This window comes from Poecilia mexicana, unplaced genomic scaffold (assembly GCF_051168715.1).
Source record: "Poecilia mexicana isolate PSO_F unplaced genomic scaffold, ASM5116871v1 scaffold_18, whole genome shotgun sequence".
Lineage (NCBI taxonomy): Eukaryota > Metazoa > Chordata > Actinopteri > Cyprinodontiformes > Poeciliidae > Poecilia > Poecilia mexicana.
In genome coordinates, this window is record NW_028263387.1 from 7,937,861 (window position 1) to 7,962,977 (window position 25,117).

A 25,117-nucleotide genomic window follows, 5' to 3' on the forward strand; every position below is an offset into this window, starting at 1 on the left:
AAAGTCTATAATTCCTCAATATTGATTTTTTTAAAAAGTACTAGTTCCAGTGCCAGGTTATTTCACTTATAAGATGTTCTAGAACAAACTTCTGGGACCTTCACAATGTTTTACACAAATGTTAAATTTAACACAGATGGCCTGCTTTTATTAAGTGGCTTCAGAAGGAAATTGGGTTTTTTGCTAGGGGTATCAGAGTAAAGGCAATGCTATTTCTAAAGAAATATCCCAAAACATGCGTCTTTATTTTTCCACCCTTCAACAATGCATTATTTTGTGTCCCTAAGTCTCGAAGGTAACATTAACACAAGATCTCCGTTTGGAAACGTTTCATGTTTAAACGCCACCGCCAAAACACCTTCAGGAAACTGTAGTTATCATGCCAGGCCACTAGATGGCGTTTGTATAATAGACTGAGAACTGCGGTTCAAAGCATGTAGTTGACTTATTTCCACTTGTTTGGAGGAGCGAGTGTACCTCCTCCATCGTTACCTTTACATTTCATTTGTTCATCAAACCATTGATCAAAAGGTTTTAAAATAACATGTTTTACACAGAGCTAAAGGTGCTTTACACCAGTCCTACCTTCTCGTATCGTACCCTCTTTTTATTGTCTGCTAATGCGGTTAGTAAACAGGTCAGCTCTGGGCTGTGAGTGTTGTGTTACCGGGGAGCATTCACCCTCTGCCCAGTTGTGTGTTGCGGGAAAAAAACTCCCCTCGTGCCCCTCTGCGACCCAGTCTCCCACAATTAAATGTGCCAACCTCAGCGCGATCGCAACAAGTCATCCGGCAAAAACCATGTGACCTGACACTGTCACACACACACAGTATGGAACAAACTGGGTTCTACTGAAGCAGGGATGGTAGGAAGAGGAGGTCCTACTGGGAAAAGACAGGTCACATCGATCCCAGTGTCCCAGTTTCTCTGGTCTGGGAAGAAACAGGGAGATGCCCATAAAAGACACAGATACTTGTTAAAGATGGAGGCTTATTTTATCTGCCACTTTACAATTACAACTAATGGGCCTGACAGAGATAACGCCAACAAGCCATTTTGGCTCACCGTGGATAGTTTTACAACGTTTCAGAAACAGGGTGTCTGAGCATCGTTAAAAAAAATTTCCATTCATGTATCTAAAATTAAGGCCTTAAAATGTCTTAAATTCATTTTAAAAATGTCATGTAGCCTTGAACACGTTAACGACAGGTATTAAATTTAGTTGTGGCAGGACCATTTAATATTGTATATTCTATGAAGACTTTTTTTCCTTCCAGGATTTTCCTGTCAGGCAAAAGTTTGAGTCGCACACACCTTAAGGTTGAGTCTACTGCTGATGTGTTGCTAATATACTATCTGGTTAGCTAGCATTTTTTTGCATCTGTCATGGGTAAGTGCAAAATTATAACCAATTGGCTGGATGACATTCGTCTTCGCCACAGCTATCTACATTCTGCGCAATAATGCTTGGCACTACGGGGGTTAATGCTGTAGACAGCCAGTGTGAGAAGCACAAAGCTGCTGCCAACGGCCACAAACAGATTCCACAAATGTCACAGTTTTGGCTAACAAAGCTCCCCAGAAAACGGTCGGCGCTGCTCTGACTAGCACTGATCTAAGAGCAGCGTTCGATGCATGGCGAACTCTGGAATCTGAGGGTTAATGGATTTTAAACACGGTGGTCAAGCACCAGTGTGAGCCATTTCAAGGATTTTAATTCAACAATGTTTTTAATGTGGAGAGAGACACAGCTGAGAACCAAAAGAGACATGGGAGCCACAGCCACAAAATATGTGATTTTCTTTTGTAGGTTTCTGTCACAATCCAGGTCTTAATAAGGGTCTTAAAAAAAAGTCTTGAAAAGTCTTAAATTTGCAGAAACCCTGTGAAAACAATGGAAGGTTCTGTGTTATGGATAAGACTAAACACAACTTATTACTCCCATCTTGGCTAAAGACATTTAAAAAGCTTTAAAACAAATTAAGTAGCATAATCTTGCAATTGAAATAATTTGCATACAATTATGTATTGATGGGAACACAACATATAGAATGAGTAATGGCATATTTATCGCTACAATCGCTATCAATATGCTGTGGGAACCCCTCTGACACTGAACAGGCATTAGTAATGGGTAATAAAACTGACTGACTTCAGATTGTAGTGTTGTAAAAACCCTCCACCGTCACAGTTTGAATCTGTTCCTTTTGCCTAACTCACATCCAGCTGCAGATGAATTTGCTACTGAGGTCACAGGAAGAGAAGAAACTTGAGCGAAATTAAAGTCCTCTGTTCGGCAGCAGAGTGTTAGACTAAATCTCCAGAAAGCTTTCATTCGATGCTGAAACGTTTTTCTGCTTGTCTCTGGTGCATGCTGAGCAGCATGAGCCTACTGACAGAAAACGTAACAACTTCAGGACATGTAATGTCTTTATGGTCACATCTATCCTCTTTGGCAGACTCGGGTTTTGCAAATGAAACCTCAGTCTTCAAGAAAAGACAGCTCTCAGGCCACACTTTTACTGCTACAACCAAACATTAAGTCCTGCTGGACAGAATATGCCTCTTTTCTTTTGGAAGTAGTTATAGACTGGCAAACATTTTTCTGTGGAACATAACTTAAAATTATCGGAAAATTTGCCTAGACGCAGATTTTTCCATACAGTATTTGCTAAAACATTAAGCACTACATGCAACACTGCTTGACATGCTATTGGTTGGCGTTCGCAAAGCAGCCAATCTAGGGCCGCCATTTGCTTTCCTTGCCGCTGATTGGCTGAATTCTCAAAAGCAGAGAGAACGAACACTGCAGGGATTAGCTTCTGCTAGTGCTAAGGCGGTTTCCACTGTGTGGACTAATACATGTAACAATGTGAAATGTTCCTGATTTCATAGCTTTTGTTTGCCTGTTTGCCACACTAGTGTGTAAGAACATCAAATCAACTGAAATATTAGTCAAAAACAACACAAGTAAATACAAAATTCAGTTTTTAAATGAAGGTGTTTATTACTGAGGGAGAAAATAAAAATCCAAACTTACATGGCCCTATGTGAAAAAGTGATTCCCCTCCTGTTAAAACCTAACTTAACTGCTATTTTGCTAATATTTACATTGGCTTGATGTTCACTGAATTGTGACAAACATGCCACAAATTAGAACATCAGGGAAGGCGCTAGCTGTTTTTCACACCACTGTAGTAAGGTATAGTTGATATTTGAACTTTTAAGATAAGAAACTGAGTGTTTTTAGAGAAGCGTCTCAAGTATTTGTAGAGTTTAGCTAACTCCCTAGCTCCCGTGAATACTGGGGATTCACTTCAATGAAAAAACCTTATACTTAAACTCTCCATCACTGGAAACAATCTCTGACTTCCTCTAATATCAGGCTTTACCTTCACTCTTTTGTCTAACAATTTATAAAATTTTGCAGGTATCTCAGATAAAGCACTGAACCGTGAAAGCTCACCATGACTTCTGACCTCAGTGGGGGGAAACAAAATACAAGCTCAACTGATGGAGCAATAACAATATTACCTATTAAATGTGCTCAGATCAGCAATTATTGCGTTCTTCTTTGATATATTATCATAGGCAGGCGGCCACAGAGTAGTACTTAGGATCAAAGAAGGATCGTTGGCTTCACCAATAAAACCACCAGCGACACCTGAGCATGAACACCAAAACGCCGAGCAACGGCCGCCATTTCCACGCAGAGAAGCATCGATCTCCGTGCTGTAAATAAACGAGCCTGGAAACCGCTGACTAAGGCAGATTGCGTCAGTCGGGGAGGAAGAAAAGCCAGACAGAAAACTACAAATTTTTCATGACATCAGAGAGCAGCCAGAAACAGCGAAGGCGGCAGACCAGGGTACGAGCAGGACGATGAGTGTCCTTATGTGGCTGGGTCAAAGTCCACACACACACATACACACACACACACGCACACACACACACACACACACACACACACACACACACACACACACACACACACACACACACACACACACACACACACACACGTGTATCTGTGATTGTTGCACTGTGAACGACCCCAGAAGGACCAGATGGATTTTGGGTCAGGACGACAGGTGAAGGCAGAGTGAAGCTACAGTCTCACAGATGTAAGGGGGGGAAAAAGGGTTTATAGATAAATGCTTTAAAAAAATGTGTCCAGATCCTGACAAAACCTACAATGTTATGTGTACTAAAAATCCAACCTCAACAAAAAAAAAACAACTGTTGACTAAATGATTCATTTGTTAGGAGAAACTAAAAAGCAAGCAAGAAGTAGCTTATTTTTCATTTATCTTCTTTAAAGCATGAGGAAAATAACTGAATTGTCTAGAGATGAAACGATTAATCTGATAAATTGTGATTAATCACAATTAGCAATGATTAATCAATTAGTGAAATAATCGTGACCTAAGTTAATAGTTAATAATCTATTAACATTCAAACTGTAAAAAAAAAAAAGTCGTATTAAGCACCTTTCGCTATCCAATTATTAGTAAGTTAATCATAAAAATAATCAACAGATTAGCCCTTCAATGTGTTATCCTTTGCTACAAATAATCAAGTTTACACTAGAGGAATGCTGTATAGTTGCATTTCAGGAAATAAAATGTTTTTTTCTTATTTTTAAAAAAAAGAATTTAATTACTTGTTTGTTGCATTTTTATAATATTTCTTATATTGTATAAAAATGCTCAAGTGATAAAATAAAAAATTTGCAGAATGCTGAATTTTTTTTATCCGATTAATCAATTAATCATCAATCAAAGAATTGATTACTAAAATAGTCATTGTCCTTTTGCAGTAACTATTTCTATTTTCCTTAAACCTTTGTGAACTAACTGTACCAACATGGCCGACCATTTCCTCTATAACTAAAATAATTTTCTCCGATGAGCTGAAACTCCACTTCTGGTTCTAAGCTGATGACAGTTTGTCATTTATTTTCCAGCTCTTGGAGGACAGGCCACCTGCTCTCAGTGAGGTTAAGCTTCCTAGTCACCATTTGGGTAAAAAAAAAAAATCATTCTAATAACCTCACCAAATTGCCCCTCAGTAGTTAGAAAGTATTGCTCTTGGAGGACATTTTGAAATCCCTCTTATTTCACAACAATGTCCTCAGATAAAATTGTAACCCAACTCCTCTGGATGAGAAGCAACCCCATAAATAGTACAGTTTATATTGACTCAAACTATTTGATTATTATTTAAGTTTAATGACATTACTACAAAACCCTAAGTAAATTCCCCTAATGTGGTGCCAAAGTTTAACTTAAATAGAGTCAAACTACTACGTTTTGGTCATAACAGCCACACCTATTTTCATCCATGTCGTCGTGAAGGAACATCATTTTACTCTGCACCTGCAGCATGAGATGCTGGACCATTTGCAGGAATACTTAGTACTATCTTTCCACTTCCAATCATTGTCAGCTTTTAATATTTTGCAGCTCTACTCATAAATCACACAGCACACAAGTATTTTTCACAGGATAAAATGTTTTTTAGTTTAAGTGACTGTAGTCACAGGCAGAAAACCAACTGTTGAACAAGCTCTGCACTGGTGGAAATTGTATTTTATTTTGCCATGAAGTAAAGCTAATAAAACTCTTCACGACTAATTACTGTGTATCTCAGTGTTTCTCAACCTTGGTCCTCACCGCCCCCCTGTCCTGCATGTTTTAGGTGTTTCCCTTCTGCCAAACACCTGAATTGTATCTCTGGGTGATTAACAGGCTTCTGCAGTACCTGATTGTCATGCAATCATTTGAATCAGCTGTTTTGGAATAGAGGAACATCTAAAACATGCGGAGCAGGAGGGCGGTGAGGACCAGGGTTAATAAACACTGGTGTATCTAATCATTAGCAAACCTTTTATCATGACAGTGAAGCCAAAAAAGCAGATCTACATGCAACAACATGATGGAGGATTTTTCAAACCATGAACGAGTGTTTGGTGGATTTGCCCCTTAAAGCAGTATTGTCATGCATAATATTTACTCTAAACTAGCAGTGGGCAACATGAACTTAAAGTACTATCACGATATTTTGTGGTAGTATTACAATAACGATAAAGGTGACGTTAACTATTTATTATATTTTTAAGAAACTGCATGGCTGTGACTGAGTGTCGCAGGAATTATAGTCCCACAAACACAAATAAAAGCTCTTAAATAATAAAGCAATACGCTTCCTTAGGACACCAGGCACATAACGTGTGATTTGTGTCACTAAAATCCACACAGTGACTGCATTTAATCACATTTTCTAATCTATTGATATTTTACTGTCACACATTAACTGAACAAACAGTGGAATAGCAAAAAAAATAGTTCCAACAATACGGACACTTTTAGGAGGTTTTAAACATCATTAACTGGAATTTACCGCGACAACGACAAATCAGTCTTATACGAAATTTATCACAATAAATGATAAACGATCTGACCACCAACATATTGGTGGTCTAACCACCAAATATTTTCTTGACATTTTTTCACATGGAGCATACAAAATGCTGCAAAATTCCAGAAGATTTCCTTTTATTCAACCAGCCAAGGCCTCCCTCCATATTTCGTTTTCACTCATTGAAGTTAAGTAACCATGTGTGAGCGAGTTGAGGTTTCTTGGCCCTTCTTCCTCTATCATTGGCTTATGTAATAAATCAGCACAAGCTTCTGTGAGCACAGCCTCTCATGAATACGACTCTGTTGTACAGCAGCTTCACAAATAAGCATTTAAAAAAAGCCTATTATCTAATCCGAGTTCAGACATGAAAGAACCCCCTGAAGTGGATTCCGAATGGAGAGCAGCTATGATGAGGACGACCGTTTACAAATCGCCATAAAATATATATCAGGTCTGGTCATTCGTCTCTTATTCTGACATGTTTTAAAGTAAAAATTTGGACCTTTATTTCATTTGAAGCGTTCATTTTCCCGCCTGGGATGAATATGACGGCACACGTAAACATGGTCGGTTCAGATCAAACCAGTCACCCTCAAATGACCAGGAACAATCCGCCAAAGCTTAAGAGCGTCATGAACTATAAGCCACTAGAGCAGCAGCATCAAAGTCCACAATAATGAATCCAGTTTCTCATCATCAAAATCAACTTTCCATCTGCTAATGTGAATAAACTAAATGTCTGGGGGACAGTTTTACTATCTGAGGGGACAAGGATTGAGCTATTTGTTTGCAATGACAGGAAATGCCTGTAAAAGTCAAATTGAAGCTTTCAAACCAAAGCAAACTTTAATGACTATCAATATATCATGTATGCATGTTTAAGAAGTCCTTTAATCTCCCATGGCAACCATTCAGCTGTGCAAACCGCCTGGGTGGACCGAGCTCCACCTTCAAGACGCAGCTCCTCCTCTGAGCTGGAGTTTCCAAGCTTCTGCTTCACAGAACAACCCCCCTTGCGACTCCCTCACTCATCTCCTTAAGACTAGCCAGCAGCAATTAGCAAACATCTGGTGGAACTGAGCATCGGCTGAGCTCATTATACGAGCCACTTCTCAATGCAACGCTGGTAAAAACATTAAAGGGTTAATAGAAGATGACTTCCTGAAGGCGGAGTTTCAGAAAGAGCAGGAGCTTCTTAAAGAAACAGTCTCAATTTTAAGGCGTTAAATTAAGTCATATTTGAAAAATACACAATACTGCCCCTTTAAGCCTGTGTTCTTGTGGTTTTTAGTTTTTATGTGGATCATGCATGAAATTAAGTAATTGAATGAAAAATGAATGCATCGCCGTATGCTAAACTGCTCTGGAGAATAATATTAATGGTCCACAATCTCTGCAGCTCATCTTTTACTGCCCATCAGCACCAATCCCTTTGTTGACCTATTTAATATGCTAAAGGCTAATTAAAGATTTCTTTTGTTACATCCCTCAAATTACCGAACACCACCCAAACATCACAGACTGCTTAGACCAAGGAGGACTTTAAACATGAAGGCATGTTTAAAGCAACAAAGGCTGTAACATCAAAAAGCAATAATAATAATAATAATCATCATCATCATAATAATGTTTTTTTAGACTGAAAACAACATCTCTATGCCGTCCATTTTAAAGCACACCCTATGTCAACACTTAGCATAGATCTGGTGCCATTCTCTTCTGTTTCAGCAGCTACTTTTGAGCAGATCCACTGGATCCCCGTTACAGACATAATCCTCCGCACACCTCCTCTTCTTTATACTCCATTCCTTCCCTCTATCTGCCTCTCTCTTTGGAAGCCTGAAGCGTGTTTTCTGCCAAATCCTGCAAGAAAAATCCTCCCAACTGGTGACATTTTGTTGCAGGCAAGCAGAGAGAGAGAGAGAGAGAGAGAGAGAGAGAGAGAGAGAGAGAGAGAGAGAGAGAGACCTGACCAGCGCGCCGCCACACAGGGGAGGAGAAAATGGTGTGAATGGTGCAAAAGGAGCGCCTGTCTTGCGTTAATTCATTAAAACATACACATACAGATAAATCCGCGCGCATTTATTTGATCACGTTTGAAGCGCTGTGTGTACGCACGTATTGTCTTTTTATTTTTATTTTATTTTTTTTGCGTGCAACAATAACAAAAACAAATGCATCATCCTCCTTTCTCCCAACCTCCCCCTCAGTCTCCACCGTGGCTACGTGCCCCCGCATGGACACGGCTCCACGCCACGGCCGTGTCATGCGAAGCTGATTGGAAATCCGCTCACATTTACCTGGCTGCGGCACCTCCCGTCACCTCCTCTGTCGCTCTCGGTTATTTCGAAGCTCCTCGCCGTGCCTCCTCCGCTGCGCCGCGCTTCATTTCAGATCCCCCATGCTGGCTGATAGATGGAGGAAGAGATGGATGGATGGAGGAAGGGATGGAGAAGAGGTGGAGGAGGACAGAAGAGGGGCGGAAGCCTTTGAAGTGAGGAAATGTAGGTCCCAGCTCGAAACCCAGCTGCACGCACTGGATTTATGTCGTTTCCAAGGCAGCGTCTGTCGACCCGACGGGTATCAAGTAGGAGAGCGCGAAGCAAGAAGTCCACATCCGGTGGGAACTTCAAAAATAAAAGAAGCTTACTCGATTTATTATTATTTTCTTTAATCCTACCTGTGAAAGGTAATGCCAACAAATATAGTTAGTATTGTAAATAAATAGTATGCAACAAACAGTATTGCATAAAAAAAGTGCTTATTGACTTTTTCCACTTTTTTTGTCTGTATTGCTACAAGCATCAATTATTTTAATCATTGTTTAAAAATAATGTCACTGGGTTGGAAGTGAATAAATTCTGAAGTGGAAGGAACGTTTTCAGATTGTTTATTATTATTATTATTATTATTATTATTATTATTATTATTATTATTATTATTATTATTTGTAATGCGTAGCATGCATTTGAATCCAGTCCTCTTTATACTTTAAATTATGTATTTATTTTGTTAACTCTGATATCCCTTGATAAAAGCCAGTGCAATCAACAGTTTTAAGAAGTGACGTATCAATAATAAATTCGGAGTGAGAGACTTTAATGGCGCAAACAACCATTTTATTTAATGTTATAAGAGTAAAGGAGTTGCTCTCTTCATATTTCTATTTGTAAAGCCAGTTGAAACCAGATAGTCTATTAATTTTAGGGGTAGAAAACAAAGATGAGCTTCATTCTATCCTTTTTGAACATATTATGGACGGACTGTGTTATGTTTACGTTTTTTTAATTATTTAATTTCATCACCTAATAAAAGTCATGCTTAATCTTTTAAAACAAAATTGTTTAATTATTTAAAAAAATCTTTCACTTCACAATTAGTTTGGAAAGTAGAAAAATGTCATTTCTACAGGTATGAATAATTTATAGTCCATTTAGGTTTTATATGTAGCTCGCAGTTGGCTATAATAGCAGATGGGTAAAATAATCAAATAGTATATTATTTTATTAACACAACAAATATGTGTCAATATTTACATCCTAGATTTGAAGGTATATCTGACTGAAGGCGGGTAGCTTTATGATACATTCAAGCTCCTAGAGTGTAATCTATATTTTTACGTAAACGTTGCGTCTTTCGTTCGGAAAATATGCTGCAAACCATGTCTGTAAATCGTCAATAGTAAACTGGTCAACGAAGAACATTACATTTGTCTTACTTTGTGTAGCTCTGGACAGGAGACGTTGCTGTTTTTGCTAGCTTGACACAGCTGTCAGGCTCAAACAGAGCCGCAGCAAACCAGCCGAAGGACGCATGCGTACCCGAACCTATCCGAATCTTTTCGATGACAGTCGAGTCTGTCTGTCTACGTCGAGGAAAGGATGAGAAGAAATCCTCCGTCACTGGGCCTAAACACGTTTTCTTTCTTTCTACACGTTTATTTCGACTTAATAAACCACAGAAGCTGGTTTTACAGGTATTATTCCGCCAGGGTCTAGTTGCAACTGAAAAAAATGACTCTACATGTTGCATTTTGTATTTGAGTTAGCGTGCTGCTAATCCTAATCCAATTAAAAGCTCGTGCTACCCAAAATCGAAAAGCTTTAGTCGGGTCGTTACGCCATTTGTTGTGAAAACACTGCAGCTTGACTTTCCACCACGAAAAAAAACCCAGTAAAAACTGAAGACCTAGAGGACTTTAAACAGTATGAAATACGTAAATATTAATTATTTCCCAAGCCCAGTAAAAGTGCAATAAACACTTCCATATTTACAGTTGTCAAAGCTAACCATTGTGTTTTTAGTCATTTCCTTCAATTCACTCATACAGTACATTTTTCTCATCATATTAATCACATTGTGAGATAAATGAGTCGCCTCTGGCTTTTCAAGTCAACGATTAAGTTGTACTGTGCTGCAAGATAATGAAATATTACATATTCTGCTGCTATTCCCCACCTTTACCACTGGGTGGTGCTGCTGCATTACGTTTCAAACAGATCTCCGTCCCTGGCCGTGGTGCTGATTTTAATGGCGCTGCCTAACGCGTTCTCTGTCACTGCCCGTGGTGCTGATCCATCCCAGCCCTAAAAGAGCATCTTCTCGTCGACCATACATCAGAGGTAGATGAGCCTTTTAGCTGTAAACGCACGGGCACTGCAAATGATCACACTGAAATCAGATTCCACACACAAAAAGGTGTTTATTATTAAAAAAATCTTATTGTTATTCTCCACATGAAGCCAACATGAATTAAAGAACAGGTTCTCTTAAAGCTAAAGGAAAGTGATCCATCATGGCCACCGTCAGCTTTCTCTAGGCTCAGTTAATTTTCACTTCAGCATTTGGAATAAGTCTGCCATTATTTACAGCGGAACTGCTAAAGCTGGAGGTATAGTTTTAAAATGATAAACTATATTTATTAATAATCCTTGATTGTAGTAATAACAATATATTTCTTTATTAATAAGTAGTAAGTAAAAAGACATTGTCAATAAGGCCAACTGTCTCAAGTCATTATTTTGGTCGTTGCTAGGAAAAAAGGGCAATAAATCAAAACCTAACTAGCTTAAAAATAATCTTAGCTCTTTGAAATGAGACTGAATTAATATTTCTAAGATAATAATAATAGAGAAAACTAAAATGTGAGCTGTATAGTTTATTTTAGTTTTATCCTTTGTCAAAATCAGAAAAAATGACAGTCATGTATTTCCTTCTTTTTATCTTTTTAAATTCAATTTGTTGAGACGTTCATTGTCATGTGCGCAGCTTTGTCGCCACCTTGTGGCTCATTGTAGCAATTACACGCTTTGCAAGCGGCTAACCTCAATTCAACTCTTTGTGTATGTCAGTCTTGCGAGATCACTACTTGCCTCTTGAAGTTTGAATGGCATAAAAAATGCAATGCTGACGTTTTTAGCAGAGCGTCGGTTACTACAGATACTGCTGTAGCTTGAAGTCTTGCCTGCAGCACCTTCATTTATCAGTAATCAGCCTGAGGCCCCTTAAAAATTGGATGAAGTGTGTTTTTCAGGAAACCACCGTGGCTTTTCTGATTTATCATCCTGCCAACTCTCCACACCACTTTATGCTTGCAATCATGTAAAGAGCTTCTTACGTCGGTCTGCGCCAAGTGCCGCTCTTATGTCGTATCTAAGTTGAATAAATTTTGTCTTCTAACATGTTAATTTCATTGTGGTTGTATCAAAACAAGCTACTCTAGTGATTGGAAAAAATAATCCAATTAAAGTTAACATAGCACTCTGGCGGAGGGGCAGTCAACACTGGTCCTTAAGAGCTGGTGCCCTGCATATTTCAGATGTTTCCCTGGTTTACCAACTGAATAGTTTATGTGCAGAACTGGACACACTGAGAAGCCAATTCATCCGTTAATTCAGCTGTGTTGGGACATCCAGAACCTACAGGATACTTGAAGACTGAGACCCAGATCTTGCAACTTTCTTCGTCAAACTTTTTCAATAAAATCCTTTGCAAAGACAGAGTCATAACCAGTGAGAAGAAGAGTACTGAAGAAGCTTGTTTATGAAGTTTAAAGTCACTTTTGAATAAAACAGGTATTAAACAAACTTGCCTGTGTTTCAGGCTACCAAAAGTTGTAGCCTGATTTTACAGTAAAACTGTTTCACCATCGTTAATTTTACAGCATTGATGCTCTAAAGATTTCCAAACCTTTCTGCTTCTGACCTACAAAAGAACAGCAAAAGACTAATGACCCAGTTATTGGTTGACAATACAAATATTTCTATAAAATCAATCAAAGATGGGCTTCAATAGTCAATATATTGGTTTTCTCAATTTACAAGTGTCCTTAACTCGTTGAACATTACATCATAAATGTGCTGCACCATTATCATGTTCATTAAGGTTAATTTCTGTACAGCATCTCAAAACACCAAACGGCTTCAACGAGAAGCTAGTAGCTTTCAACCAGAAAGTTTGAGCAAAGCTAATTGATGCAGTTAGCTCTCAGTGATGTTAGCTTAGCGTAAACTTTGTAAAAGGAAGAAAATAAAGAACCAGTCTAATTAGAAGAACTCCTGCTTTGATAAAGTTGCAAGATTTCATTACATTAACAAAACTAAAATAAACAAAAACCAAACAATGCAGTTAGCTATTGCATAGTTATATCAAAAGGAGGTTATGCTATGTTAGCTTAAGTTAATGTGTGGAGTCAGCTGTTTAGCTGATCCAGAGCTTCTTTTACTGACTCTGTACAACACATAAAAACTGATAATGGTTTAATAAGATATCACATGATTACTTTCAGTTAAAAATTTTGAATGATATCTAGAAACAGGTTGACAAAAATAATTAGCTTATCTTAATTATTTTCTAAGTAAATGCTGGCATACAGAAACAGAATTGTATACAATGTTTTTAATCAAAGGTTTTGTCATAAAGATATTTTTTCCCCCACCTGTTTACCTTAACAGATGCTAAGCTAGCTAGCTAACTGCCTCCTGTCATTTGAATGTTGACCTCCAGTAGCTGTGGACTTCAGTAAGTAATCAGTGCTCGGGGGACAAAAATAAATAACAGATTATTTCTTTATTGTCAAAACATTTATTCTTATGCAGCTTTGTTGGAAATATAAAATTCAATGGCTACAGAAAAAAAAAAAAGCAGAGGGACACTCAACAAATAACTGAAGCTACCCCTGTACACACCAGACCCAGATCAAATTATTACTTTATAACTTTCCACATATGTCTTCACAGTGATTGCTTTCTTATATCTGGCCTTGATTGAATTTGCAGGGCTGGACACAATCAATACAAACCAGAGAATCAATCTCAGGCAGCAGCAGCAGCAGCAGCTTGGGTCGCAGGTACACACAGGTACACTGGACGCATAGTTATTAAACTGTGGCTCTCTCACCACTATTTCCCCTCCTCTATTTGAAACTCTAATCATGATGTATTATTTTTTTAGAGGGGAAAAAGTGGTACTAGAAGGAAATGTATCTAAGGTCGGGTCAAGGAGATTAGAAACACTTCAAACCCAGAATGATGTGAAAAAGTATTTTACGCTAAATGAAAAGTTTTTTTTTGTTCCTCATTTACATGTTTGTGTGATGGAGTAATAGGGCCATACTAAGTAAAAATAAAAGATATTATGACTTTATTCTCTATATTATCTTAGTGTAGCACTAATACTCTGTCGTATGTTTCAGATTTTCAGCTCACCAAAAAATGTTTAGTATCAGACAAAGAGATCCTGATTGATTAAATACAAGAAAATGTTTAAAAAGTGCTTCATTAATGAGGGGAGAAACTGTCCAATCAAGGCTATCCTGATGTGAAAATGTAACCATCCCAGAAGAAATGAGAAATCATTTACATAGAACCTGTCTGACAGCATGAAGACCAAAAGACTTAAAAACTAAACATATCTGTTAAGGTCTAATAGTCTGAAAACTGTTACGAAGCCATTTTAAGGCTTTGGGACTCCAGAAACCATCAGGGAGGGTTGTTATCTGCTATTACAGATAACAAGGGTTGGTCAGCCCACCAAAGTTACTCCAGGACCCCATCAGTAGCTGCGGCTCCACAACAAATGGGAGCTACATTTAGTCGATAATCCACTAATGTGAAAAAGAAAAACACAATTTAGTAATTTGGTGTTTCAATTTAATAAGAAACACAATTAAAATCACACATGAATAAGTTTGTTCACGCAATGCCATTAAAAAACATGTTGCACCATCATCCTCCCACCACTTCCTGTCGTCTCCTGTAGTAACATCCGGTTGTTGATCACATGACTTCTATGATACGAAAAAAGTGTTTATATTGCAGTTTTGCAAGATACTGAAATTATGATATTACTGAAAAACTACCTCATCCTGGAATAAAAACATTTCATCCAAAAATGTGAGTTTTTTCAAAACTGTTGTGTTTCTGTTAAGAAAATTTACTTTGGTAATTCCAATTTGTGTAAATTTACAAAATATGCAAATTCTGATACAGCTGAAAAACTACCTCATCCTACCGCTAAAGCATTTAATTGAAAACCATTTGTTTTATTTTTTTTCTAAATTGGCACGTTTCCATTAGGCAAACTCATTTTTGTAATTCCAATTTGTTCATTTTATGGTCAATGGAAACGCATCTAACGACTCATTCAAAAGGACTTAAATGATCGCAGAGCAATGAAGCACCGCAGAACTTATCCGCTGTGTTCATAAAACAAAGAGACATCCACGGTAAGGTTCAGAGATGAAAATCTACTGCTGACCAAAAACAACGCGAAGGCCTGTCCCACTGTTACTAGAAAATAAACTGATGATCTCTGAGTCGTTTGGTGAAAACGAGACAAAACCGGTACCATTAAGAGGAGTGTGTCCTGACAGTAGAATACAGAACTAGTAGAGAAATGACCTTTGACCCACACTCTGTTTTCATTGTTACTTGACTGGAGTTTTTGGTACCAAAGGCCTTACAACTGATTGCTAAAATTAGGGGGCAATCACCATTACACATACAAGCCAGGGTGGCTTAGGTAAAAAAAAAAAAATTTGAATTTGTATCATCTCAGGTTATCTTTTAAAACTAGTTCTATAAATCCGTAATGGAGGAAATACTTACAAACTTTGGTACAATCATTAGCTCGTTTTAACCTCTCCTACTGGAGAGAAAATTGTTGCAAAGACTGTTTAAGTCTGTAGCTATTGGAAAAAGTCATGATGAGAAAGGAGAATCTTCTGTTTTCAGCCTCAATGTACAAATTCAAACACAGTCGCCTATTAGATCGGAGTTCTAACTTACTGGCATAAACTCTGACTGACTAAAAGTGAGGAGTGAAAAGAGAAACGGCGAATTGAATTTTTAAAGTGCTCCAAGTTGTTAATATTCAGCCTCTGAGAAGCTTTAGGGGCTTCAGAGAAACCTACGGATGTCTGGGTCACACTCCCAACCCGGCTGCAAAAGAATTGTCGGTGAAACCCGATACGTTTCATTGAACAGCCGGCTCCATTTACGCTGAGAGCGTCTTTAGCGGGACTAAAGTGACCCAGGTGAGAGTGTAGAGGAAAACTTTACACATTTATAGGCTGAGGAACCTTCTGTTCACATTCCTTGAGGTGTAATAAGGATTTCTGTCCTGTTGCAGAAGCCGTCCCCCCTTTCCTTGCTTTGTGCAGTTTGTTGTTTTTGTAGGACATTATTCTGTTAAAACAGTTCATCACTTCAGAGCCGGCTGAAGGTCGTTAGGAGTCTATGAAAGGTCTGAATGGAGTTTTAATTTGCCTTTTTTTAGCAACCCACAGAGCAGTTTAGCAAATTGGACATTGCTTTACTATACTACTGGGAAAATTGCTATAAGGGTAATAAAAACCCCTCTATTTCTTCTCTTTATGAAAAAGCCACAGGCAGTTCTGTTCAGAACTACTTATGGCTGGATTCTTAAGGGTTAAAACTATTCTTTACCCAAAGGTGACGATGTGGTGAACAAAAAAATATCATCTAAGCTACTTTGGAAAACATAATTTGAGTGTAAAAGTTTGAAATTATTGTGTGTTTTTTAATCCACAGAGGGTTAAAATTTTGCGCAAAGACTTGATTATATTCATAAATTTGATATTTTAAAAATGTTCCATTATCTACCCTTGAGATGTAAAAAAGGAGTTGACCGATACTTAATAGAAACATCCAAAGAACTCCAAGGAGGAAAGAACTTCAGACATTTTTTATTTTATAATTGCAGATTGGAGCCTCTCTTCTTGTTTTTCTGACGTTTTTGCGTCTTACCAATGAAGATCTAGACCAGCAGTCGCTCTCAGATTAAAGAATATTGTTGGATGGACAGAATCAACCAACACCACTGGTGAAGCCAACTGGTTATTGGCTATTTGGCCTCAGAGATAAGAGGTGTGACTGCGGGAGTCCGACCTTTCAACCCCACGAACATCGTTCGTGACTCTCATTTTGATAAAAAAAAAAAAAGGAGTAAATTTCCACCAAAAAACTCAGAAATTTTGAGATAATTTTTTTTTTGTTTAGAAAAAAAAAAAGAAAACATGCAAATTTCTGAGTTTCAAAAACTGCACATTTTCCAGGTTTGGACATTTAAAAAAAATTTTTTTTTGAAAAGCAGATTTTTTCCAAGTTGTCTATACAAAATTTCTGAGCTCAACCTCAATTTGTTTTTCCAGATAGCATTTTTGACTTTTCAAACTCAGATATCTCCAAGTTTTTTTCTAGAAAATTTCAGAGCTTAATCTCAACATTTTTTGGTAGAAATTTCTTACTGCTTTGTTTGTATCTACGATGGCCCTAAACACTGTTGTACAATCTGAGAATACTTTTTGTTTTGTTCAAATTAAAAAAACAAAACATTTTTCAGAAACTGAAACTTCATTTGCCCGACTAAAACCATAAGTCAGATTCTACGTTACTTTCTGCTGTCTTAGAAATCCGATTTTCTGCTCAAACTTTTGAGTTTCATTGGAATCTTGACTCACGAGAGTTTAAGTTCTTGTTTTTGTAGTTAAGCTACTTTTTCGATAATCATCAATCTTCCAACTTCTTCACTCTGGCACCTCAGTTGACTGAAACTCAAAGTGCCTGAGTTTGATTCAAAGACTTAGAAAGTTAAAGTTTAAAAAGTAATTATGCAGGCAAAAAGTTTCCACGTCTGGTTGAAAACTGAAAGAGATGCTAGCGTTGGGTTTGGGGGGGGATTGTTTCTGAATGACAGGACTATAGCAAGTTGCAGAGTCAGTGGTTGATCAAAGCGCGGCTAGGTTCTCACCCTATTTTTGAAATTCGAAATATATTTGCTCTCTCTGCTCTGATGGTCTGAATTAGATCACCGGGTTTCCTGTCAAAGCTGCAGTTCTGCCGGGCATTTCCATTTGAAAAGCCGTCATCAGAGGGAACGTGCAGCCGGAGAGCGCTTTGATCATCTGATTATCTCCTTTTAAATTATTCATTTTCAACTACAGCTGATAAATATGCAAAACGCGTCAGTGTTCCTGTTTTAATTCATTGGCTCTCAGCGTCCGAACTCTGCTACGCTTTGGCCCGCAGCATGACGGAACAGCAGCTTAGAAAGTTCAGATGAGGAAAAAAAAAAAAAAGATAGAGCTGATGAACGGCTGAGCTTTGACTGAAATCCCTGCTTCTCATAGAAGTAAATAACACAGAAGCTCTTTTCATTTGTCCTTTAGAGAAGACTACAAAACAGGCTAAATTTATGCTTGGAAGTAATGAGAACCAGAGAATGTAGATACAGAGCCATCCAAAAGTATTCATACACCTTAAAGTTTGTTTCAACAGTTCGACTTGTTTGTTTGAACTGGAGGAAAAATATCATGCTGCTTTAGAAAGATTAAATAAAGGTGTGTGAATAAACTGAGTCAGCCTGATTCAATAGTGTTCAGAACTACTTTTCCCTTAAAATAGTTTGAGAAATCTTTTAATCTCCATGGCAACCATTCAGCTGTGCAAAACGCCTGGGTGGAGCTAGCCCCGCCTTCGAGATGCAGCTCCTCCTCCAAGCTGCAGTTTCAAAGTTTCAGAGCTTGCGCCTCACAAATCACACCTTCTCTGTGACTCCACCAATCAGCTCCTTCAGACTAGCCAGGAGCAATTAGCAAACACCTGGAGAAACTGCGCATCAGCTGAGCTCATGATAGGAGCTACTTTTCAGATCAACTCTGGTAAAAACGTTGTTAAAGGGTTAACAGAGGAGCCATGTTGTGATGACTTCCTGAAGGCGAAGCTTCAGAAAGAGCAGAAGGTTCTCAAAGAGACGGAAGTCCAATTTCAAGGTGTTAAATTACAAAGTTAAATTTCTTTAAAGTTATATTAAATATATATAGTATTTTTATATCACTTATTTGTGCAACAGAATAGCACTTTATGCCTGGAAAATACATAATACTGCCCCTTTAAATACACTGAACTTTTTGCTTGTAAAGAATAAAATACCTAAAACAGTTCAAGAGGTTGAATACTTTTGAAAGGTACTGTATCAGGTTTTTGATGTTGATTTGAATATCGTCTCTGTATTTTGTTGTTTTTCAGTGACCCACATCCTAACAGAGATGAAGAGGCTGATCAGGTACAAATAGATCCGTTTCATGGTGTAAGCAGACAGAAAATGTTCTTTTTTCAGCTCTTGCTTGTACTACAGCTGAACACTAAGTAAGGTTGCGGACTGCCATGCTTTTCTTCTAGAGGAGAAAACAAAGGAAGGGATGGCAACATGGGCTCATAAACCTCCACATTTAAGACTAGTTGATAAAAACCATGACTATTTCGAATGGCTAGTGTAAAAAAATTCATATGCTTTGTTCCTATTAAAGACAATCTGTAAAATAGTTGTGCACTCTATCAAAAACATTCCCCCCCTCCCCCCTCGCCCTTTTAGTTTAAACTTTATTGGTGGATTTCAGTAAAAATATTTTGGAAGCTGTGAGTCTCCAAGGTGGTTGTATTTGACGACAGAAGCAGTAAAGGTGAAAGGACTCTGCCTTTTTTTTATTTCCCCCCCCCTTTTACTTTTAGCTCTTTTATCTACTTTGGTCAACCGAGGATATTTCCATGACCACTAGATGGCACTGTGAGTCCACTGGAGCCTAGAGGTGATTGTACATTCCTTCGTCTCTGTCCTCTCTGGGAAAACTTTCACTGCAGCCGTTATGAAGAGTCTCTTCTGCAGACTCTGTCAGCTGAGCAGTGTGAAAAGGTTCAGCCAGTCAAGCTTGACTGTTTCAGATGTGTATTTGGTTGAGTTTGCTCAGACCGTGTCTTCGCTCTCTGCAAGGGCTCCAAGTCACAGTTGGACTCCGTGGGGGGCCCGCTTGGCTCTGTAACCCGCATCAGTGGGACTCCAGGAGGGGCCGCCTGACTTCATACCAGGTTAACAGCGAGTCCCACTTCACTTTGTCCCTTGCCTCGCTCGATACCTCAGTCTCCATGAAATGCAACACAAGGTTTGGTTGATGAACACGTCAACCCCACAGGTGAAAACCTGAGCTTCCTGGTATGAGACCGAACGTTTTGGCGAAGCCGACGACAAACGTGTTTGGAATGTTGAGGGTTATTTTTCTCTTCGACGCCTTTCCGCCCTCTGCTTCCGTGACGTCTGGATAGAGCTGGTGCACTTCCTCGTAACAGTCCCCGGGTGAGGAGGTTGGAGTCGGAGCAAAGGGGGGCGAGCATATGCAGTCACACGCTGCTCGTGTGTTCTCTGGGGGGAGGGTAGCTGATGAGCGACAGCTCCTGCTCAATCTCCGTTTCTGGCTCCGTTTCCGAAAGCGTGCCGGCGTTGTGGCACTCCGACAGGCTCTGCGACACTAATCCGATTTGCGTCCCGTCGTCTGTCGTGTCCTCCGGGTCCACCGTCAGCCTCCCGTTGTCTCCCCTGCTGCCGTTGCGACAGTTACTGTTGCGGTCCACCCCTGCTTTGTCGTGGCCGCCCATCAACAGAGGGGTGACAGCGTGCGACGGGCACTGCTGGGGCGTGAGGAGGGTTTTGCCACCCTGTCCCGCCGCGTTAGCCCCGGCTTTGTACTGGCACCTGATGTAGTTGGAGAAGGCTTTCCTGTAGGTCTTGTTGAAGAGGGTGTAAACCAGAGGGTTGACCCCGGAGGAGATGTAACCCACCCAGACGAAGACGTTCAGGAGATCGTGGAGCAGCGACTCGTTGCAAGAGTCGTGGCACAGGACAAAGGTGACATTGGTGATGAAGAACGGACACCACATGACAAGGAAGAGGAAAAAGACAATTCCCAGGACCTGAAGCAAAAGTGAGGGGAGAAGTTAGTATTTTGGTAAAAAGACAAAATGTGGTTTTAATGTTCCTCCAGGCTGGCGATCCACACACACACCGCGGTTCATCAAACACATGCCTGTTGCTGGCTGTTTCAGCAGTGAACTTGAGTCAGCATGGCACAAACAGTGATGGTCTGCCTACTGTTAGCTTTCTACGGCTACGTTTCCATTACAAATGAGCACAAAACTTTGTGAATCTACTAATGTTGATTTAAAAAAAAAAAACCACAGTTTTGCATCTGCTGTGTTTCAAAAACACAACTAAAATTGCACGTGAATTAAGTATGTTCATGCAATAAGTCATTAAAAAACATGACGCGCCATCATCCTCCTACCCCCAGTGGTAGGTTTTCGAGCGGTCTCTGACCGCATTCGCACCGCGCCAGACTTCACTTTAACTGAACCGAAAGCGAGGTTTGAAGGCAGACCAGAGTTCGCCTGCACATTCACATCTCCCAAACAAACTGGACTTCCTAGACAAACGAACTAAAGTTCAATTAAAGCGGATTAAGCAGGATTTAAAAAGCAGCTAAAGACCTTCTCGTTCCAAGAAGCTTTGAGTTACACTTGATTTTACTGCGGTTTGTTTCCTCTATTCTAAATTGCTATGTTGGATTTACCCTACTTATGAAGAACTTTGTGACCGCGGCGGTCATAATGTTATGCCTAGTTGGCTGTAGGTGTATGAGCTTTTTGCCTCTTTGTCATTAAAGAGGAATTTGAATTCAGTCACCGCTCTACTCGACTCTGGCAGCACTCCAAGCTTTCTGACGTTACTCAAAGTGCCTGACAGGATTTGATAGCATGCGACGTGAACTGCACTGAATATTCTGGAAGAAATATTTCTAAATCCGCTGTTAGGGAAACGTCCGCGTCAGAAAAATTCACCCATCCTGGTTTTACAGAATGACACAGATTTTCGGTGACAGAGGCGGCTGCGGCGGACGAAAGGGTTTGTGACTGCAGAAGCTCAGGGTTCGTTGTAGCTGGAGTTTTTCTTTAGCTTGTCTCACTGCAGCAGACATTTCCACATCACCGAAGACAACAACAAAAACTTGTCAGGTTTTTAAGAAATTTGATCAGTTTTTCTTGAGATAAAAGCTTTTGCGACACTCGGATCAGTGTTGGTTGGTTGTATCTGTTCAGCTCCTAATCTTCATTATTGATCTTCCCTCCGTCTACCTGGCTGCCTCTATCCCTGCTGCACCACCTGTCTTCTGTGTCAACAATCTCCAGTATTTAAGCTCCTGGATTTTCTTTGTTTCTGGATCCTTCCGTCACCCTGTCTGTTCACATCCTGCATTTGCTCCTGTCACTTCCTTATTTCACTCATGTTTTGTTTCTCTATTTGGGTCATTTAAACGATAAAAATCGTAGTTCTTGGGGCAAAAGAAAAACCCAATCAAGAGTCTCTGGATATTATTTACCAGTTTGTGGGTACAATACTACGTATAAAAAACAATACAATTATCAGAATAGTCCAGATATAAAGAACAATATGGCATAATATTATGCCATATTGTCATAGTATTATGAAAATAAAGTAATTTCTCAGAATTTTACAACTTTATTCTCATAACTTTATTATTCTTGTATGACTTTATTCCCGTAATATATTTTTATTTAGCCTGGCCTTAATAATCTATCATACAAAACAAGGAAAAAATAGATAAGTATTCATTCGTGTTTATTGTCCTGCCAATCCTCACTTCTAGCTGCAGCTTCCCTTCTCACCTTGGAGGCCCGCCTCTCGTTCTTTATGGCCTGCATCATCCCTCGTCTCCCATGGCAACCCGAGGCATCGTTCCGGCCCGGCCCGGCGGCCGGAGAGCTGAGCTGCGACGCGGCCTCAGAGCTGGGAATGATGCTGAGGCTGTCCGAGGCGGAGGCGCTGAGCAGAATGCTGGGCTCCGGGCCCTTCAGGCAGCTCAGCGTGTTCCGTCTGGCCTGGAGGGGCGGCGGCTTCAGTTCTGTCCCAGGAGAAAAACACAGAAAATACAAGGAACTGTGGGGCTTGAGGGGAAAAAGGGGGAAACTATGCATTCAATACAGAAATGAATTACGGGAAAGATATAAGTTTTATTTTAAACATATAAAACGTGTTTTTTTTCCCTTTACGTCAAAAGTCAATATTTCATTTATATTTTAAGAAAGTAGAGCTAATTTAAAGGGGCAGTATTAAACATTTTCCAGACTTGTGGTGCCATTTTATAGCACAATCACGTAACTACGAGACACTCAGCTTATATAAAAATGCTGTGTATATCAAATATGACTTCATAATTTGACACCTTGAAATTGGGCCTATGTCTCTTTAAAAACTCCTGCTCTTTCAGGTGGTCTTTACAACATGGCTCCTCTATTAGCCCTTTAACATTTTTACCAGCGGTTCAGAGAGCAGTAGCTCGTAAACGAGCTCAGCAGATGAGCAGTTCCACCAGCTGTTTGCTAATTGCTGCTGACTAGTCTGAAGGAGTTGAGTGGGGGAAGTCATGGAGGCTTCTCTGTGTGGTGGAAGCTTGAAAATTGGAAACTGCAGCTTGGAGGAGGAGCTTTGCGAAGGCGGAGCTCGGTCCATCCTGGTGGTCTGTAACGCAGCTACTTGATTGTGATATAAAATGCCACCATGTGCCTGGAAAATACACAACACTGCCCCTTTAAGAGACCAATAACAAGCAGTGATCTATGTCCAGACTTTGTGTCGTGATCAGTGGTTACCTTGTGAGTTTGGAGGGGAAAGAGTGTTGATTTGTGGAAGGTGGAAGGGGCTCGGTGGAGGCTGCAGTGTGATTGCTGGTGCGCTCAAAGGCTGCTGGGAAGAAGACTTTGCTTCATACAGGAAGACCGTGGCCTGCCTCTGGAGCACCTACGGAGGATCAGACAGGACGATGAGGAGACAGCGGAGCACAGGAACCTGGGTGTGAAGGACTACAGGCACGACGCGTCGGCTCCTGAACCAGTTACCTGTATGGTGAGGCAGTAAGTCACCACCATGATGACCAGCGGGATGAAGAAGGCCACAAAAGAACCAATCAGCATGAAGCGCTCCTCGTTGAGAACGCAGCTGCCGTTGACAAAAACCTTGTCCTCGTTGTGGAGACCGATCACCGGGATGGGCATCGACACGCCTGGAGAGAAACAGAGCAGGAAGAGTATGTTTAAGATTTTATTGCTACACACTAGTTTCGTCTTTAGTCAGACGCCACTTCTTGTCAAAGCAAATTTTAAAGTCTATTTATTTGGTCTTTTTCCAGATCAATCATGTATAGGCTACTAATTTGACCATATATGTGCTTCAATATGTTGTTTCCAAGACTATTTATACATTTTTATACTATATATTTTTTACATAAAATCTTACCAAGTATTTTTGGTCTAGTTTCTAGTGTAAATATCTCAACACTCTTAAGATAAAACTAACTTGATGAAAAGTTAGTTTTAATTTTAACTAAATAATTACTTAATGTTGAAGTAATCTGCCAAAGACATTTTAATTCATAACATGGGCAGATTATTTCATCTCTAGTTAGTACTTTTTCACCAAACAAGCTGTACTTAAAAGTTACTTGTAAGTTAGTTTTATCCCATTTCAAGTGTACTAAGATATTTAAACTACGAACTAAACCAAAAATACTTGGTAAGATTTTGTGCTTTTGCACAAAAAACAAGCAAACAAACACAAAAACAAATTCATTCTTGGTAAAAGGAGCAGCACCATGAAAACATCTGTTGCTGTAAGTACGACACCATGTAGTGAGGCACACTTCATTCAAAGGCCAGGGATCAAACTCGGCTATTGTGGAGTCTGTTCTGAACCAAGTGATCTGTACTGACAACAGTGCAATCATACGATGGAGGCTTTCCAACACTGATAAGTAACCAAACTGTGAAAAATTACAGACAAGTGGGGAATGCTGAAGTGGTACGCAGAGATTTGAAAGTCAAATTTCTGGCTGCCTGCTGCTGCCAAAACGACACTGCTGGTCCAAAATCAGACGATTTAGCATTCAAAGGCGGATGGAGGGAATGTCAATCCTAGTCAAAGCTTTAAACAGATAAATATTGTGTTTTTCATGTCGAATGTCTAAGCTGTATTCCTTCAGTACTGTCTAATGCATGCATAAAGTTTTAGGTTGGCACTGGAGCATTTTAAAGACCAGAGGTCAACTGATCATCCATCCACTGTCTAAACCTGTTCGTCCATGGAGTGTTGCTGGGGGAATTTAAAGTGACAACGTAACCTTAAAATCATATGTTTGGACTGTGCAAGAAAGGCACACCGTCACCGTGCAGAGCGCCAGTCACATAATGAGATATCGTTCGAAAAAAAAAAAAAGAATCCAAGTCTGAAAAAGCAATGGATGAGTTCAGGGTTATGGTGAATATATTAATTA

At 39.5% G+C, this 25,117-nt stretch overlaps 2 protein-coding genes across 2 annotated transcripts in view; both read right to left on the minus strand.

Moving 5' to 3' along the window:
• Nucleotides 1-9,084, minus strand: part of LOC106927913 (actin-binding protein WASF3) — a 34,703-nt gene extending 25,619 nt beyond the window's left edge. Inside the window, exon 1 of the mRNA XM_015003813.2 lies at nucleotides 8,724-9,084. The gene's annotated coding sequence lies outside the window, so the exon portion shown is untranslated. The remainder of the gene's footprint in view (nucleotides 1-8,723) is intronic.
• An 11,001-nt stretch (nucleotides 9,085-20,085) lies between these two features.
• On the minus strand, nucleotides 20,086-24,927 carry htr2cl1 (5-hydroxytryptamine (serotonin) receptor 2C, G protein-coupled-like 1). The gene is made up of 5 exons (XM_088016004.1): nucleotides 24,916-24,927; nucleotides 23,688-23,912; nucleotides 23,442-23,589; nucleotides 22,458-22,693; nucleotides 20,086-20,699 (listed from the first exon to the last, which is right to left on the minus strand). Exons 1-5 carry the CDS (start codon nucleotides 24,925-24,927, stop codon nucleotides 20,118-20,120), a joined length of 1,203 nt encoding a protein of 400 aa, XP_087872130.1. The 3' UTR covers nucleotides 20,086-20,117.
• Nucleotides 24,928-25,117: the final 190 nt, after the last annotated feature.

Excerpts from the sequence above, each read along its gene's own strand:
- htr2cl1 (XM_088016004.1), bottom strand. Across the intron at positions 23,590-23,687 it reads CTTACTGCCTCACCATACAG|GTGCTCCAGAGGCAGGCCAC; the intron begins GTAACTGGTTCA and ends GATCCTCCGTAG. Across the intron at positions 20,700-22,457 it reads ACGAGAGGCGGGCCTCCAAG|CTTTTGCTTCAGGTCCTGGG; the intron begins GTGAGAAGGGAA and ends CTTCTCCCCTCA.